General features: G+C 38.3%; 2 protein-coding genes across 3 annotated transcripts in view; one reads left to right on the top strand and one right to left on the bottom strand.

Moving 5' to 3' along the window:
* Positions 1-17,047, bottom strand: part of LOC135464328 (serine-rich adhesin for platelets-like) — a 375,213-nt gene that overhangs the window by 302,261 nt on the left and 55,905 nt on the right. The gene's annotated exons all lie outside the window — the stretch shown is intronic.
* Positions 33-11,510, top strand: LOC135464739 (ras-related protein Rab-5C-like). The gene is made up of 6 exons (XM_064742263.1): positions 33-324; positions 5,199-5,429; positions 7,527-7,678; positions 9,360-9,482; positions 9,996-10,089; positions 10,898-11,510. Exons 2-6 carry the CDS (start codon positions 5,267-5,269, stop codon positions 11,005-11,007), a joined length of 642 nt encoding a protein of 213 aa, XP_064598333.1. The 5' UTR covers positions 33-324; positions 5,199-5,266; the 3' UTR covers positions 11,008-11,510.

Here is a 17,047-nt window from a genome sequence, read left to right as displayed (position 1 = left end):
TAACGAAACACGCAATTTATGACAAAAGCAATTTAACTTCTGCTTTACGACATGATTATTGTTGTTTCGGCACATCTGCAGAATGCTTAGCTTAAACGATTATCAAATTTGCTGTAAGCATCCGAAAAACATCAGAATTATTTTCCAGCACGAAATGCGGTTGTCAGTGAGTGACGCGTAGTAATATCCTGTTCCGTGAATAAATAGTGCAGAAATCCAAGAGGGAGGAACTTGACATACACTTGTAGTATCGGTGTTGTTATTCTTGTAATCTGCAGCCTCTGAGTTTTGACAGATAGCTTGATCGAATCTGATCGCATTCAGGTGAGTGTGGTAGGTTGTGATTTAGCGATTTGTGCAATAAAACGCCGCACAAATCAAATTGTTGGCTGCGAATAAAGCTCAGACTTCCAAAATGGCCGACAAAATAGATGGCCCAAAATAGTAGCACTTAATCTCCACCTCTCCAGTATTTTGATAATTTACCGACGACCAGGAAAATATGCGCGTTACTAAAATGCCCAGTAGTAGTGGCTGTCGAAAGAGCCGATTCTGGTTCTTCATGTGGGGAAGTCTGAGGTGGAATGGGCGTAAATGTCAGCAGATTTCGTTTCATTTCAGCTGGGCTAAAGTCATTTTGTGAGAGCACTTGTCATCCTGGCTGCCGTCGTTGACATTTACCCCAGATTCCGATGATTTGGTCCATAGCTTATGTAGTATTTGTGGGTTTGAATAATTTGCCCCAGTCTGCAATGATCTCCTCTTAGACTCTATTTATTATTGCCTCACCGTATTCATCCACGGATTGTTTTGATTTCGACAAGATGTAAGATATACACAACAGAAGAGGTAGGAGGAGGTCGGGAGGATTGGGGGGTGGAGAGGGGGGGGGGGGGGGTTGGATGTTGAACAGATGTAAAGTTTTAGATCTCCAGATCTAAATTTAGTTATTGTTATTTTTTTTGTAAAAATTTATATAATGTCTTTAATCACATGTGTTAGGTCAACTGAATGATTGACGCAATTTGCAAGATAATTCAGTGCCCTGTAGTGGTACAGTGCACATCCTGATTTTTCTGCTTTACACCCATTTCATTTTATGTTATATGTCCCTTTGCGGTAAATCATAGGGGTAAAATATGCAGCCATTTAGCATACATTTAACAGCCTTAAGTCAAGAAAGTGGGTATGCTGTCATCAGGAAGTTTATTCAACTCTGATACACTATTGCTCATCTGAACAATCCAGTTTGTTAAGTATTAATTGAATATTGTCTTTACCTCAGGAAGTATTGGCAGAATATTGTGGAGTGATACTCCTTGATGAAGTACAATTTTATTTCTATTTTTGATATGCTAAATTTTCATATTTAATCTTATCTGTTTAAATCAATGGCAAGTTTTATCCAGGAGGTCTGTTCCACAGATGTCCTAATACAACATTGTTTGAAATGTTATTGTATACATGTTCATGGAGGGAATGGTCTGTGTACATGTCAGGTTGATGGACAGGTTATAATGGAGTTGACAAATCTTACTGCTGCCATTTATTATCCACGTCTAAGCTGTGTGGATGCAAATGTCAGTGCATTCAGGTACATGTATAGTCATAAAAGAAGTATAAGGATGTATCGTTTTATAGAAACGTGTTGTTTGGTTTAAGGAACATGAAATATGGGAAAGAGGGAAATAAAGAGAGGAAAGAGGGATTGAAATAGGTTGCTGGAATACATGTACATGTAATGGTATTTAGATATAGGGATCAAAGCCTCATAGCAAGTAATCTCTCAGTTACCATTTGCGAAATCAAACTATATACTTGTACATAAAATTGCTTTGCAGTGTAGTAGACAAAAGCAGTGACCCTGTGGTGATTTCGTCAGCAACTACATGCTGTTTTTGTTGTCTCTTTTCTCATTTTTTATTTTGTTATTATGGGTACTGCCTGGTATTACTCCCATGATACTGCTCAATCAAGCGTGAGCTTGTGTATTGGATTTGTCAACTGTCCACATATTCCCATGACCACCCCTGCTGCTTTCCCCCAGAGACCATGCCAGTAATGATCAAAATAGATTGGAATCATGGGATACACATAATAAATTTTCAGGGTGAAACTATAGAGCATTTAACGTAATTTTTTCCGTAATATATAAGAAACAGCTTTCCCAATGACCAACTGTGGTAGATGACAATCCAGGAGATATCATTAGTCTGTTAGACTTAGAAAGAATTAGAAGGAGAAAGCATTGCTTCACATATGAATGTGAATTCCTGCTCAGCAGTATGTGCATAATAGCTTCATTCTCCAAAACAGTGCTTTCATTTTAATACCAGACCAATTAGAAAAGCCTAATTATAGTCCGCTTTTTGATCACATTCTTTTTTGATCTTTACAATTCCCTTGCCCAGTTTATACATTGTCAGTTATGTAGTTGGAGCTTTAATTTGAATCACATGACGTAAATCATCCAATAACATGTTGTGTATGGGTTTTCCTTGTCTCCGTGGCAGTTTGGCCATGAAATTAACTCACCGATAGCTGTGTGAGAAAGCTGTTTTAAGAGAAAATGAAACTACATTTATCAGCGGGTAAAGCCAAAACATGGCAACCTATACCCACTGATACTGTAGCATAACTCAGCAGAATATTACTTTCAGCAGGAATTCGGGAATGCATTCTTATCATGTCTCTGGAAACCACTACTGGGGGAATCTGCTTTGATTCTTATGAAAATTCTCATTCGAATTCTTATATTTATTACTGTAGAGTATACATTTTTTCACGTTGTTTAAGTTATGAACATGGACTCCCCATAATCTGTTGACATCTACTTTTATTATCTTAGAACCTTCTTTCGGAGTTTATTTTTTAATGATACTGGATGTGGACCAGATTTCTGGGGCCTGTTCTACAAAGCGTGGGGAATTTTACAACAGGCATAACTGTTATGGCAACATATCACTTCAGTATGCATTTAATACCATGACAGTAACACTTGAACAAAGTTGTGCAAGGTGAATTCATTTTGATTCTGATAAAAACAACAGTGAAAATAAAGCCTGCTCAGTAGACATATACAGTGTGTCTATACATGAAGTAAAAATATATATGTACTGTAATGCTTCACTCTTTTTACATGTTTTAATACAAGGTGTTTATTCAAGGGTATTTTGAAGGCATTATTCGGTGTAGACTGATAAAATTATACTTTTTGTGAAGCCCTGAAATTGAACAACCCAGCCAGTGTAGTTTTGTCTCAAATCAATTTAAGATGAGTGTAAATTGCATTAAAAATTGTTCTCTTATGTCTGAAAAGGTTGAAGAATTAGGGTACTTGTTCTGACAGGACGACATATGTCATACAGATAATTTTCACTTAGTCACTGTAACTTCCTATCCTGTTATACATTACCATGCATACAGTTGTTGTCTGTGATGGTGGGCATGACCCATGACCTTTACTTAACTTATTTCATTGACAAGGGAGAGTTGTGGTGAGATCTCCTCACATAAATGGCTGAGGCTATGTCTTCTCAGACGTGAATCAGCCATCTATTTTTAGTGATGAGTGACCTACATTTGCTATAAAAGTAGAAAGATATTATATATATATATATATATATATGTATATACACAGAAACTCCTTAACATTGAGATTCATGTTTGTTAAACTGAACGTTTGACAGTTCATAAGGTTTCACATATTCATGTCGTAAGTACATTTATGTATTTGTCATGTTATGTAAGTTAAAATTCATACTGTATTTCACCTGAAGTTACACCTTGGTATGTAGACATGCTGTTACAAAAGCATATGAAGACCATAAGATGATACTTTTGATGTCAGCATTTAAGTTTTTCTGACTTGAAATCAAGCAAATGTGTCACTTGAAAAATGTTTAACTTACATACCTTTTCTACTTGAAAAAGCCTTTAAGCCATGAGATGCTTTTCATGGAGGTTTGTCTTTAGGATTACAGTATGTGTTATAGGATAGAAATGCCAACGACAGCTGACACACTTATTTCATTTTGATTGTGCCTAATGACTAAAAGATACCAGTTTCACTAAGATCTTAATTTTCTTAAGTAGGTTGAGGCTGCATTTAAATACACACATTGATGTTTATGTACATTATTCAGATAATGTTATTTCAAAACAATGCCATTTCATTTGAGAAGAACAGTGTCTTGTGATTGACTATATAATAATAGATTGTAAAGTATATTATATACACATGGATGAAACTGTCACGACTTGGTTGACACTGTTTCCGGACGTAGGTACATGTACATGTAGATTTATTTATCAACTTGCTGTGAATTACATAGGCATTTGTACGTCTGTGTATACATGTGTATTATTCATGCACAGTGATTTACATATACTTGCACCTGTGTCAAAACAGCGTGTTTACATTTTTATTACTGAGGCATATGAGTGTACACTATCACAGTGATACATGTTTATTAGAACAGGAATCTTATTCAGTTAGGTTTGGCTATCCTCAGATGGGATTGAAGATTTATACTGTTCACTAGTTCTGTATACGTCCTAGTTCGGTGACCATACACACATGCCATAGCAACAGTCCTAAAGTTTGCTTTAACACCATTCTGAAAGTGTGAAAAATCAAGTGCTGATTGAAACCAGTAGCTGTGTACATGTACATGTAATCATATGAGCTTACCAAAGTTATTGTAGGTTATGTAACATGTTTAAACTGTATTTGTATTAACCATGATGGTGGGCATTTGTACTGGCTTGTATCTGTGATGAGCTTTACCTATATGTACATGTTACATTATGCTAATGTCTTGCATATCTCACAAACACGACAGGGGCCGCTATGGCCGAGGTAGTTAGCACTTTGCATGGAGCAGTGACCCAAGAGCGGTTGCTCTGAGTTCAAGTCCAGCTCATGCTGGCTCCCTCTTAGGCTGTGCGTGGTAAGGCCTCAGCAACCTGCGGATGGACATGGGCTTCCCTTGGGTTGTGCCCGGTTTCTTCCCACCTTAATGCTGGCTGCCATCTTATAAGTGAAATATTCTTGAGTACCACATAAAACACCAGTGAAATAAATAAATCACAAACATGTCACATGTTTGGGTTTTTTTCCATCCACAATTCTAATTGCTCTTAAAAAAAAATTTGAATCTTTCAAATCATATGAATAACAACATCTCTGTTTTCAGACATCAGTGATAAACTTTCCTGTGGATTGTCGAGGGATCAGTCGTAACACAGACCAGCACGCACAGTGATGGCCGGGCGAGGGGGCACTCAGAGGCCAAACGGCGCAACACAGGGCAAAATATGCCAGTTCAAGCTAGTACTACTGGGGGAATCGGCTGTGGGGAAATCTAGTTTAGTTTTACGATTTGTCAAAGGACAGTTCCACGAATACCAGGAGAGTACCATAGGAGGTGAGGCTACTTGTGTGTCTGTGAGAGGACATGTACACTTACGTGTGTGAAATACATTTATACGTGTGTGTTTGAGAGTACATGTACACGGTGTCTGTGAGAGTACATATACACGTGTGTGTTTGAGAGTACATGTACATGTGTCTTGCTAGAGTACATGTACGCATGTATCTGCAAGAGTACATGTACACATGTGTCTGCGAGAGTACATCTACACGTGCGTCTGCGAGAGTACATGTATTCGTGTATCTGCGAGAATACATGTGTCTCAGAGATTACATTTTCAGGTGTATCACCGGAAATTACACCAGAGTGTAATATGTAGCCCCAAATTAAAATACCGATATAGTGAAGACTGTTGCTGTTTGAAACCGACATTAAAGCTAAGAGTAAAAGTCAGTTGTTTTACCGCTCGTAACGTGCTCCGAGATACTGAATAACACTCCACCAGCGCAACAAACTCTTTTCTGGGCTGTGCTGTGTGCTGAGGCGCGGGATTATCACTGGAAGGTGTAAGTGTAGTTCCATCTACAGACATAGGGAATAAATATGTGATCAAAGTCTCCGATCGATGTCGACAGTTGGCACACTGATTTTGATATACATTTATATTATGCCATGTAGAACCACGCAACAGATATTTTACAGTAAACAGGCATAAATTTCACAATCCAACACCGGCATACAGCACTCTTATGTGACTGTGCCTAGGCTTGTCCTTCACGCTTGTCTTACCATTTGTCATGTTTATATAAAGGTGAGGTCTAAATAACATCATGTATTCATATCTCTGCTAGGATCGTGTAAGCTTCATGTCAAAAGAACTAAAAAAAAAAAGATAACACATGTTCATGTCAGAATCTGGCATCACCAGGCTGCAGACCTTTCACTGTGTGCTAATTCCGGCTGACAGACATGTAGGCCAAGTCTCAGCTACCAGCGTTTTCAACAAGTAACCCGAAATGGCTGGTGTATGTTTTTGTTAAACTGACTGGTGTGTTTATGAAGTTTATCCTACATCATTGATTGTCTGTACAGACTTCCTCAGTTGCTGACTAAATTGCCACAGAGATGTACCTGAGAGGAATTTACACATAACCGCTGAATTTAGTCCCAGCAGCCAGTTTTGAGAGATTAATTTGTTCCTACTGTTTACAATTTTATTGATACACGTGTAAGCTGTTCATATACATTTTACCTCGACTTTAATTGAGGCAAGTAAAATTTGACAGGCCATCTCAGTTCATCTGTGTGTTGGTTCAAATCGTGTAGTGTTAAGCATAAATTAATAGAGTGGAATGAATTCCATGGAGGCATTTCTTAGTCTCAGAGTCAGAAAAGAAAAGTTACACTGTGTCTGGTAAACCAAGAATTTGGGTAAAGTGTATTGGTGCAAATGGGAAATTATTACCGTATGACCTTTTCTTTGAGAAAAACCTTTAGAACGAATCATTTTTTTCCTTCGTGAGTTTGCTACGTGGGTGCTTTGAGAGTGTCAATTTGGTTTTCTATCACTGAGTGGCAAATACTTTTTCGCTGGCAAGTGACTCCCCAAACAAGGAAGACCTTCTATGGAAGAAACGAAAGATATTTGTCCATCTTTTAACTTGTTCTGGGAGATGAAAAATGAGCTAGTTCTAGTAGGCGTACTGATCCACTACAAATCTCACATAACTGTAAATCACTACTTAAAAGAAGATTTCCACTTTGCGATCAAAAACACACACATCAGATGTTTTCCTTCAGTTTCATATATTGTTTTAGTCGTTCAATAATCTTTTAAATCATTTTAACTATTTTCTGTCGTCAAATTCACACAGCCGGCACATAGGCCTAACAATCCTCAGTCACGTGTATGTGATCAATTTCAGTGGACGAATCACTGACTGTGCATGTCACAGACTGTCTACAAGCCCTCTACAAACTCCCTACAAGACCTTTAGGGTTGCGCTTATCTCCTGCCTGGGTTTGACTTTTAGCCTAAGCTGTACTGTACATGTAAATCAGGCCCTGGATAAATATGTAGAGGTCCATGCCACATTATGGCCGCACAAGTCTCATTTCTCACCTCAGATTTTCTGCTTTGATTTGTTTCAGCTGCATTTTTGACACAGACAGTCTGTTTAGACGACACAACGGTAAAATTTGAAATCTGGGACACAGCCGGTCAAGAGCGTTACCACAGTCTGGCACCTATGTACTATAGGGGTGCACAAGCTGCCATAGTTGTATATGATATCACGAATCAGGTAAGTACGTGTATCTGATGCTTTCACTCATGGAAGATGATTCAGGTTTAGGAGAAATTCTGCAGAATTTACTACTGGATTTAGACTGGACTTTTTGTGAAATTTTAGGGTAAGCTAATGATTAGACATTAACAATCTTGCGCCATTTTTTTGTAAATCACTTAACTGTCCTACTTCTTTTCTGAAAGTTTCTCAGACCATAATGCTAGCCGTCGTCGTATGAATGATATATTCTTCAGTGCACGGTAAGACACCAGTCAAAGAAATATATACTGGAAGTAGACCTTTTACGACAAAACGTGTGGAAAGTGGAATTATTGAGCGCACTATGCCAAGAGGCAGGGCCAAATACAGCTCTTCAATTTAAACTGCCTTTCAGTTGTCTAATTTTGAACTAGACCTTCATATTTAGGTTAATAAACCGTAATTTATTGTCGTATATAACAAGTTATTGTGGCAGTGGTACTTATAAATTTTTCTGCATTCAGTTTATATAAATGTGAGAAATTTTTAAGAAGATTTAAGCTAAATTTATCATGCACAATTCCTGATTATGTTGGACATTTTTTAGGGTATGCTCTAATGTGGGCACCCCTAACTTATGTACTTATATATATATATGTATAATGTTGTCCTTGCCTAATAATTTTATAAATGAGGATGTAACAAGTGTTTAAAGAATGTATTTGCGCTTGAATTTTTTTGTTTTGTTAGCAATTTTGTTGAACCTATATTTTTAGTATATCCGTAAATGTTGTCATTATTCAAATTAAAGGTATGTGCTTGGATATAAACAACAAATTTACATTCAAATAAATCTGTTAGACGTACATTACATCTTTACATGTATTTAGAACATTATTATGCAAAGAAGATATATACCAGGAGTTGGTTCCAAATACCCACCATACAAATATATTTTCAAATACCCCTTTTTTCTCGGAAGAGAAAAACGAAAGAAAATTTCTAAGGACCATATTTGCAAATAATCTTCCACGCTCTTTCATCTGATTTTGGCATCATTTTTTATGTTTTGTTCTCCTACAGCGTTAAGTATGTTAAGGAGCTCTCCCTATTTTGTGAGGATGGATAACTTTTGATGGAGGTTGATCTAATTTGTGGGCTGCCCTGTTACATTTCTATATAGCTGGAACTAGTCAGTCCCTTTGCAGTGAGCTCAGTATTTTCAAATAGAATTGCCATTGGTTTGTCTGGCACATGGCACGAGGGAATGGTTTACTCTGGGAAATCTGGTTGTAGGAGTTAAAAATTCTTTTTTACGGAAGGTAAACACCAATGAAATGAATTCCACCACGTCTATATATCATGAGACTTGAGTGTTGGCTTCCAGTCAGCTCCCCTACATGTTTCCATAAAAGTCTTCAGTTGATCAACTGATTTTAAGCGAAATCAGGGTTTTAATCTAATCTAAGTTAATCTTTGACCAAAATGGCCAAAAGTAATTGTTTTACTATTAAAATGGGGGACAGCTAGTAGAAGAGATGTCTTCAACTAGTTTGATGGAAAAGATTCTCTCACCTGTAAATAGCCAAATACAGTTGTGACATGAACTAGACCAATGAATGAACATGAAAAAATAAATAAATAAATAAACATTGTGTTCATTGATCACTAAAGTTAAGTTCACCTTGTCCTTATTAATTCTGTTCGTGTGTTGCAGGACACATTTGGTCGGGCCAAGACCTGGGTGAGGGAGTTACAGAGACAAGCCAGCCCCAATATTGTGATAGCTCTGGCCGGGAACAAAGCTGACTTGGCTAACAAGAGGATGGTTGATTATGAAGTGAGTATGGTTCAAGTCCACAAATCACAGGCCGTAGTTGATAGAGAACCTCATCTTTGGCATGGTTTCCTAGTGAGGCTGCACTATAAATATGTCCGTGTTTGGTCCAGTCTGTTACGGTCACGATATAACTGAAATATCACTAAAAGCAATGTCATAGCCCAAGCAAACATTTCTTGGGTACGTGGTGATTGATGTCTTATAACTGTTACTGTGTGTGCGTATTCTGCAATTGAAAAGATTTTGATTTATATAATAAGGTTAGCTAGATTGGAAACGTATATGACATGCCATTACACAGTGAACAGTCTTATGATACACACCTTGACAAACCAGAAGCTGTGCTTTACATATACCAGTGTGTAGCAGTCAGCGTTAAATGGTCAGATTTTTTAACTTCCCACACGGCATGTGAAGACGTGGATTTGGGTAAAGCAAGTTGGATAAAATCACAGTTAAGATTTTTTAGACACAGGAAAAAAATAATTTTTTATATTTTTTTGTCTTTTTCAGGAGGCACAGGCCTATGCAGAAGAAAATAGTTTATTATTTATGGAGACCTCAGCTAAAACAGCAATGAGCGTTAATGACATATTTCTTGCAATAGGTGAGTACATTTACCCGAAATAAATGTTTTCAAGGGTTACTCCCTGGGCTTTCTGTTTTCTTTTACCTGTAAAACAGAAGTGATCATCCAGTTTAGGAATTCTTCCAATAACAAAAATACTGTGTATCAGATGTTTGATAAATAAATTTTAATGACCTTTTTACACAAATTGTTGAAGGTTTGGTGTAAATTGTGGCTCATCAAGAAGAAATCGTAGTGTATTATACGTATTTGATACTTGAAACAATACAATAGATCTGTGTATAGATAAACATGTTGCCTGTACAACAAGCTAATGCCAGTTGTTATCGGGTATTTTCACGCTGATACAGTCGTGCAATAATGCATCAGATTACACCGAAGAGAATGCAAAAATTTCCAGCGAAAAGAAACCAGGAGTGAATACCACAGAGACTGTTAGCAAATGTACTTTTGCCCAGTGAAGACAATCTAGTCTAGAATTAAAACTGGATAAATATGTACAGGCTATGAGCGACTTGCTCCGATGGCTGAGTGCCCAGTGGTAGGATATCTAGAAAGGTTAAAAGCTCATTTTTGTGTTCATTTATTTTGTTTATGTTCTGGATTTAGAGAAGTCTGTTATACATGTAGTTTTGTGGAATCTTTATGAACTATTGGAAGAAGAAATACAAAAATATTTCAGCAATCTGGTACAGCACTTTGGCATGGTGATTAATTGATGGGATATTCCAAGAAATCATAAGTGATCTGCTGTAGCTTAGAAATGCAAAAAAAAAAAACAAAAAACATATGGGTTAATAGTCAGTTTTATTTCTTACTGTTATAGCAAAGAAATTACCTAAAAATGAAGCTGGAGGAGGTACTCAGCAGAGACAACAGGGCGTGCGACTGAACAGTGACCAACCACAGTCCTCAGAAGGGGGATGCTGCAAGTAACCAGAGGAAAATATTTGATTGGCTGGTCATGTCATGTGATGGAACATTGGTCCAATCATTTCACATATGGTGTTATGTAAAGTGTACTATGATGTATCTTTTGGTACTCTGGAGCCAACTTTCCAGAGTTATCTCCCTTTTCCCTGGCTGCACTGATGACTGCATGGTCTCGGCAAGATGGTACGGTACCACCAGCATAGAAAAGGGCCTTCGTCGCAGAGAAATCACAGCTTCTTCTAACAGGGTGATGGAGAATCGGGGGACGTGGGGGGAGGAGGGACAGCGAATCATGTGAATCACTTAAATCAGTTGTTACATTTAGAAACGGTAAACTATCAGTTTATATCGCAGAATACAAGGAGTCTGTCAGGGTTTGTCTGGGTACGGCTTGCCATTCTATGGTTGACCATTGCATGGCCTGCAGTGATTTGGTGACTGCTACATGTGTGTGGATACCCATGCATTTCAGGCTATGTTGATATCCTGAAGGTAAAGTGATTCATTCTTGACTCGATATATATATATATATATATGTATATGTATATGTATGTATTTATAATCGCGAATATTGCAAGGTACGTTGTGTATCATTCAATGAATTTCCCTGGAATTAACTTTATATGAAGATGTTCTAATTAAATTTTGGGTTTGGTGGTAGAACTGATATAGCTTGGCTTAGCAGGGGAGGGGGAGGGGGGGGGGCAGGGGAGGGGGAGGAGGGCAGGGAGTAGTAGTGTGGCTGGGATGGATTGAAAGATCAGGTTTCGTCAAGTTGGGAAGCAAATTTATGTTTTAGACTGCTGTGAAGTTGTACACAACTAAATGGCATATGGGTTACCCTTTTATGTTTTCAACACCATGTTGGATTATTATCCAACATCCCCACTTTTTTATAGTGAGCCAATGGAATAAATGATATCTACTGTGTAAAGCACTGAAAGAAAGGCTGCATATTATAAAAGAAACCCACTCAAAACTAATTATGTCAGGGTGTGATTGTGTATATATAGTATATATTATATATGAAGTCCTGTGTTGTTGTATCCTTGGAGTTCAATGCCGTAGTCTGTTTGGCTGGCCATAAGATCATGAGTTAATCTCTTTGCCATTCAATAAACTGAACAAATGCTTCTGCTAACTCCTAAAATTCTTTGTACACGTACATGTTGCCTGCTGGGGCTGCTTGTACAAAGCGATTGTTGGATAACTTGATTGTAACTACCATGGCAAAATATCTTCTTAGCACGTGTCTTGATGGTAATTACAAACAACTGCGGTCACTTTATGCAAAAGCCCCGAGGACAGTTTTCGGGGTCGGAAATCCTTCAGTGGGCTTTTCTGAGATGAGTAGGGACATGGAGATCTTTAGTTTAGTGATGGTCTATCTTAAGAGGAACTTTCTTAAGGGTGCAAACAAAAGTGTTATTGTATGTTAAAGAGATACCTTGCACAGGGGGCTCACCTGTTTAGCACACATGTTGTATATTAACCAAGCCTGTGTATCATCTGTCTACATATCTGGATAGATCAGTCTACATCTGGGATGGACGCTGCTTCACATGATTGTTTTATTTTTCTTTAATTTAGACGTATCACAAAAACGCCAGCAAACAGTCCACAAGTTCATTGGTCAGGTTGTTTGGTCTCTCTTTGTTGGGTTCTAGGTCTTTGAAAATCTAATATTTGAACTAAGGAGATTTTTTCATCTTGAATCCTTCAATGGTGTATAAAACTTTAGTAATATTCTGCTACTCAAGACAGTCAGAAAGTTATGTCTGTTTAAAAGTGTTGTAAATCTTGTATAAATGAATCCACGCACCTGACAGTCTGCTTGTGCATCAGATATTCAGATTTGCTTCATTTATTAATGACCCCAGACAATTCCAGAAGTATTTGTTCCAATTTCAGATTCTTAAAGTTGAAAAATTTACAAAGGTCTTCAGTAAGGTGACATTTGTTGGTGTGGTGTATTAAGATGAAGTTTAGGTGTTAGAGAAATTCAGCCACAAGGATTAGAAGTTTTGGTTAGAGTTGCACATTTTGAATTGCTCATCACTGTATAGCTCATTGTTACTTGCGCATTGCCAATAATTATGTATAAAGATGACATAAAACAGGCTTAATTTCACAATATTCGGTTTATTCAGCTTGCATGCGCAATCGGGTGTCATAACGTTATGTGTATAAACAGTGTAAAGCATTCGGCCAGAACTCAAGGGCAGATAACTCCCATTGCGTAAGGGAGATAACATTAATTTGCTTCATATTTGCATGTACATTGTATAACTACCCTAGACCTGACGTTTATCATGTAGCCTTTGTATGTTCCATCAAACCCAAGAACTATGTATATAACTGATAAAGGGTTTTGCACAAAGCTTACTTTGTTTTCGATTTTGTGACTGGCTTTTGTTAGTGTGTTCATGAAGCAACTTTCAGAAAGTAGGCCTATACATGGAACTTCGACGGGCATCACGTCTTGACAACAAAAAAGGAGATACTGGGTCAGTATTGAAAAGTGCAGTGAATCTAGTCCCTGTTACTTAGTTATGTTACCTTGCCAGTAACTGATGTTACAGTTTCATAGGAAGTATTACAGTAACAGGTATGAAAGCATATATGAAATAATCTACTGGAAAACGAATTAGACTGAACGAATTGATGGGTGGGCCCTGCAGGGACTTCGGGTGTCTTAGCCAAAAAAGATACTTCGTCAATTTATTAAGTGCAAAGAAGATGTGGTGTGACTTGGTTCCGAGTACATGTAGGTCTGCCTACAAATTTGCACAGCCTAGACCACGTTTCACACAGTAACCTTAACACATAGTTGAACCAACAGTAACTAGGCCCACAAAACGTGTTCCCTGACGGGTACAAAGGCAATGTCAACTATTATCAGGTTTTCAACAGTTATCAAGTGGCTGTCCGCAGGATTATGAAGCTGGGTTAACTTGAATACGTGTTCCTGCACTAAAATTGTAACATACCTTAGTCATTTTTGTTGTATTATTGTGAAATACACTTTAATGACGAAAATGAAAATTTAGTTCAAATCTAAGTTCAGAAATAATGCCGTCAGTTAAGATTAAAATCTGACTTAATTGTCGTGGTCTTGGGACCAGGTTTTTTGACTGCTGTGTGCGGTTGACAGTGATCCCCATTTCCGCTACAGAAACTAAAACAAGCGCTGATCATACACTGTCAGTTGCCAAAGTCCAGCCTCAGTTGCAAGGTCTGTCTATGCACGGCTTTATATGATTGAGTATTCTGAACACTGCACACAATAATTCATGGTAAAGGCCATGGGCAATCTGCCAAAAGTACGCCTTATGGAGAGCAAGTTGTGTGAATACCCTCTTTCGCTCACATCTGAACTGAAACGGCGCTTCTGTCAGGTACAGGGGCCTCCGTGGCTCAGTCGGTTAGCGCGCTAGCGCAGCGTAGTGACCTAGAAGCCTTTCACCAATGTGGTCGCTGTGAGTTCAAGACTAGCCCATGCTGGCTTCCTCTCTGGCCGTACATGGGAAGGTCTGTCAGCAACCTGCGGATGGTCGTGGGTTTCCCACGGGCTCTGCCCGGTTTCCACCCACCATAATGCTGGCAGCCGTCGTATAAGTGAAATATTCTTGAGTACGGCGTAAAACACCAATCAAAAATCCAGGAGCGAGGATCCAGGAGCCTCTCACCAATGCGGTCGTCGTGAGTTCAAGTTCAGCTGATAATGGCCTTTTCTCCGACCTTACGTGGGAAGGTCTTCCAGCAACCACAGGATGGTCATGAGTTTCCCCCAGACCCTATCCGATTTTCTTCCACTGATGCTGGCTGCCGTGGTATAAGTGAAATATTCTTGTGTACGGCGTAAAACACCAATCAAATAAATACAAATAAATAGATTTGTACCCGCCCTTTCATGTAGTATCCAAGTGTTGAACTTGACGCTTAAATTCTTGTCTATTGTCTTATATCAGACACTGCTGTTTCGTGGAATTAGAGGTTTTAGTTTTGTTACTTTTTGATTGGTTTCATACTAGTTGAAAACGATTTTACCTTTGTAAAACGATGTGATATTTCGAAATTTTGGGTCGCGGTCGTACCCAAACTCATGAACTGAAAATAGCGAAGAAAGACGCTTTAACAACCTATGAACAGGTTTCATCCACCCATATGAAACTGGTCGCTATCATACAAAGTGAAAAATTCGTGAGAATGGCGTTAAACAAAATCAAATAATCACCAAAAAATATTTATGAAAATGTGGCATCTACAGATTTTACCGAAATGTCTTGTTCCCGAATGTCATTTGCCGAAATGTCGTGTGCCTAAATGTCTCACCGGAGCCTAGCTCTGAGATTGGCCATGCTCACCGCTTTTTACATAGCTTCCACATTATTTCTGAAAGCTACGCTGGGAAGAAAGAAACTGGGACCGATTCCACAAAGCTGTTTCTGAATTAAGTGAAAATTTAAAAACTCTTTAGGGATACTTAGTTTTTGTACTGTTCTTTGAAATTTGAACACCTTTATTATAAGATACCTATGCTGAGGTGGACAAAATTCTGATTTCTGAAGCCTAAAGTAACCTTTTATTTATTTATTTATTTATTTGATTGGTGTTTTACGCCGTACTCAAGAATATTTCACTTATACGACGGCGGCCGGCACTATGATGGGTGGAAACCGGGCACAGCCCAGGGGAAACCCACGACCATCTGCAGGTTGCTGGAAGACCAAGTAACCTCTGAGATCGTAAGTCAAATTTTGACTTTTGTCAGAAATGACTTCGTGGAAGCGGCCCCAGGTCTCAGGTTTATATATCCATGATAGCCGGTGCCATACTTTCTTGGATTCAACACTTCAAAACTATGATCGGTGCGTTATTTCACATGTCAACAAGGAGATAACAAACAACGGCACTATACAAGCCCCTATAGCTGTACACTATTGGGCGCTAGGTTTAATATAGTCTATGAGTGAGTGAGTGCTTGGGGTTTAACGTCGTACTTAACAGTATGTTACATGAACTAGCATGTCTATCAAATGAAAGTGAAGGTTAACTTAGTATCGCTACTTCCTGTTTTATGTATTATAAATATGTAATATACACATAAGTACTTGATTTCGTAGCTGGGCGGCTTTACGCAGCTTGCTCACCCATGTTTGTAATTATGGTGACTTGCGTATTCATTGTGTTTTGTCACGGAAATTACGCAAATTACGACTGTTTTGTAAAACGGGCTTTAGGACAGTGGGTTAGGTTTAAGACAATCCCAAGAACAGTCTTGTAAACTTCATAAATCTCTGTGATAGTATCAATTCAACACAGTAACACGGCGGTTTTTCTTATTTATTTATTTATTTATTTACTTATTAGCTTGGTTTTACGCCATACTCAAGAATATTTCATTTACATGGCGCCGGCCAGCATTGTGGTGAGAGGGAACCAGACAGAGCCCGGGGGACCGACGACCATCTTCAGGCTGCTGGCAAACCTTCCCACGTATGATCGGAGTGGATGCCAGCATGGGCGGGACTTGAACTCACAGGGACCGCATTGATGAGAGGCTCCTGGGTCATTACACTGCGCTGGCAGGCTAACCTTGTCGGTCTGGCGTTTTTTGCATTTCAGCCTTACGTCTATTGCATGGAGTCATAACAGCGACAACTTATTTCAACTCCACATGTTATCTTGAAATTTACAGAAATTTATTCCTCCTTACCATCGTGCTTATCTCACATTGGCTGATATTCACTAGATTTGCTATATATATATGTATATATATATATATATATATATATATATATATATATATATATATATATATACAGTCCTGAAAAAAAGTTTGGAATATTGTTTTCACTGATGATAGCATTTACCAGAAACATACTTTTGTGCGCCTTACATTGAATGCACACATTCTTGTTTGGGTGGAAAATGTAGTGGATTATGTCCCCTTTCAGCTCATACACACCATTATTGCTTGTGTCACCTGAGCAAAATTACAGTTGGGACAAAGCATGACCATCCATTTCTCAGTGAAAAA

This window comes from Liolophura sinensis, chromosome 4 (assembly GCF_032854445.1).
Source record: "Liolophura sinensis isolate JHLJ2023 chromosome 4, CUHK_Ljap_v2, whole genome shotgun sequence".
NCBI lineage: Eukaryota > Metazoa > Mollusca > Polyplacophora > Chitonida > Chitonidae > Liolophura > Liolophura sinensis.
This window is presented reverse-complemented; position numbering and strand designations above follow the sequence as displayed.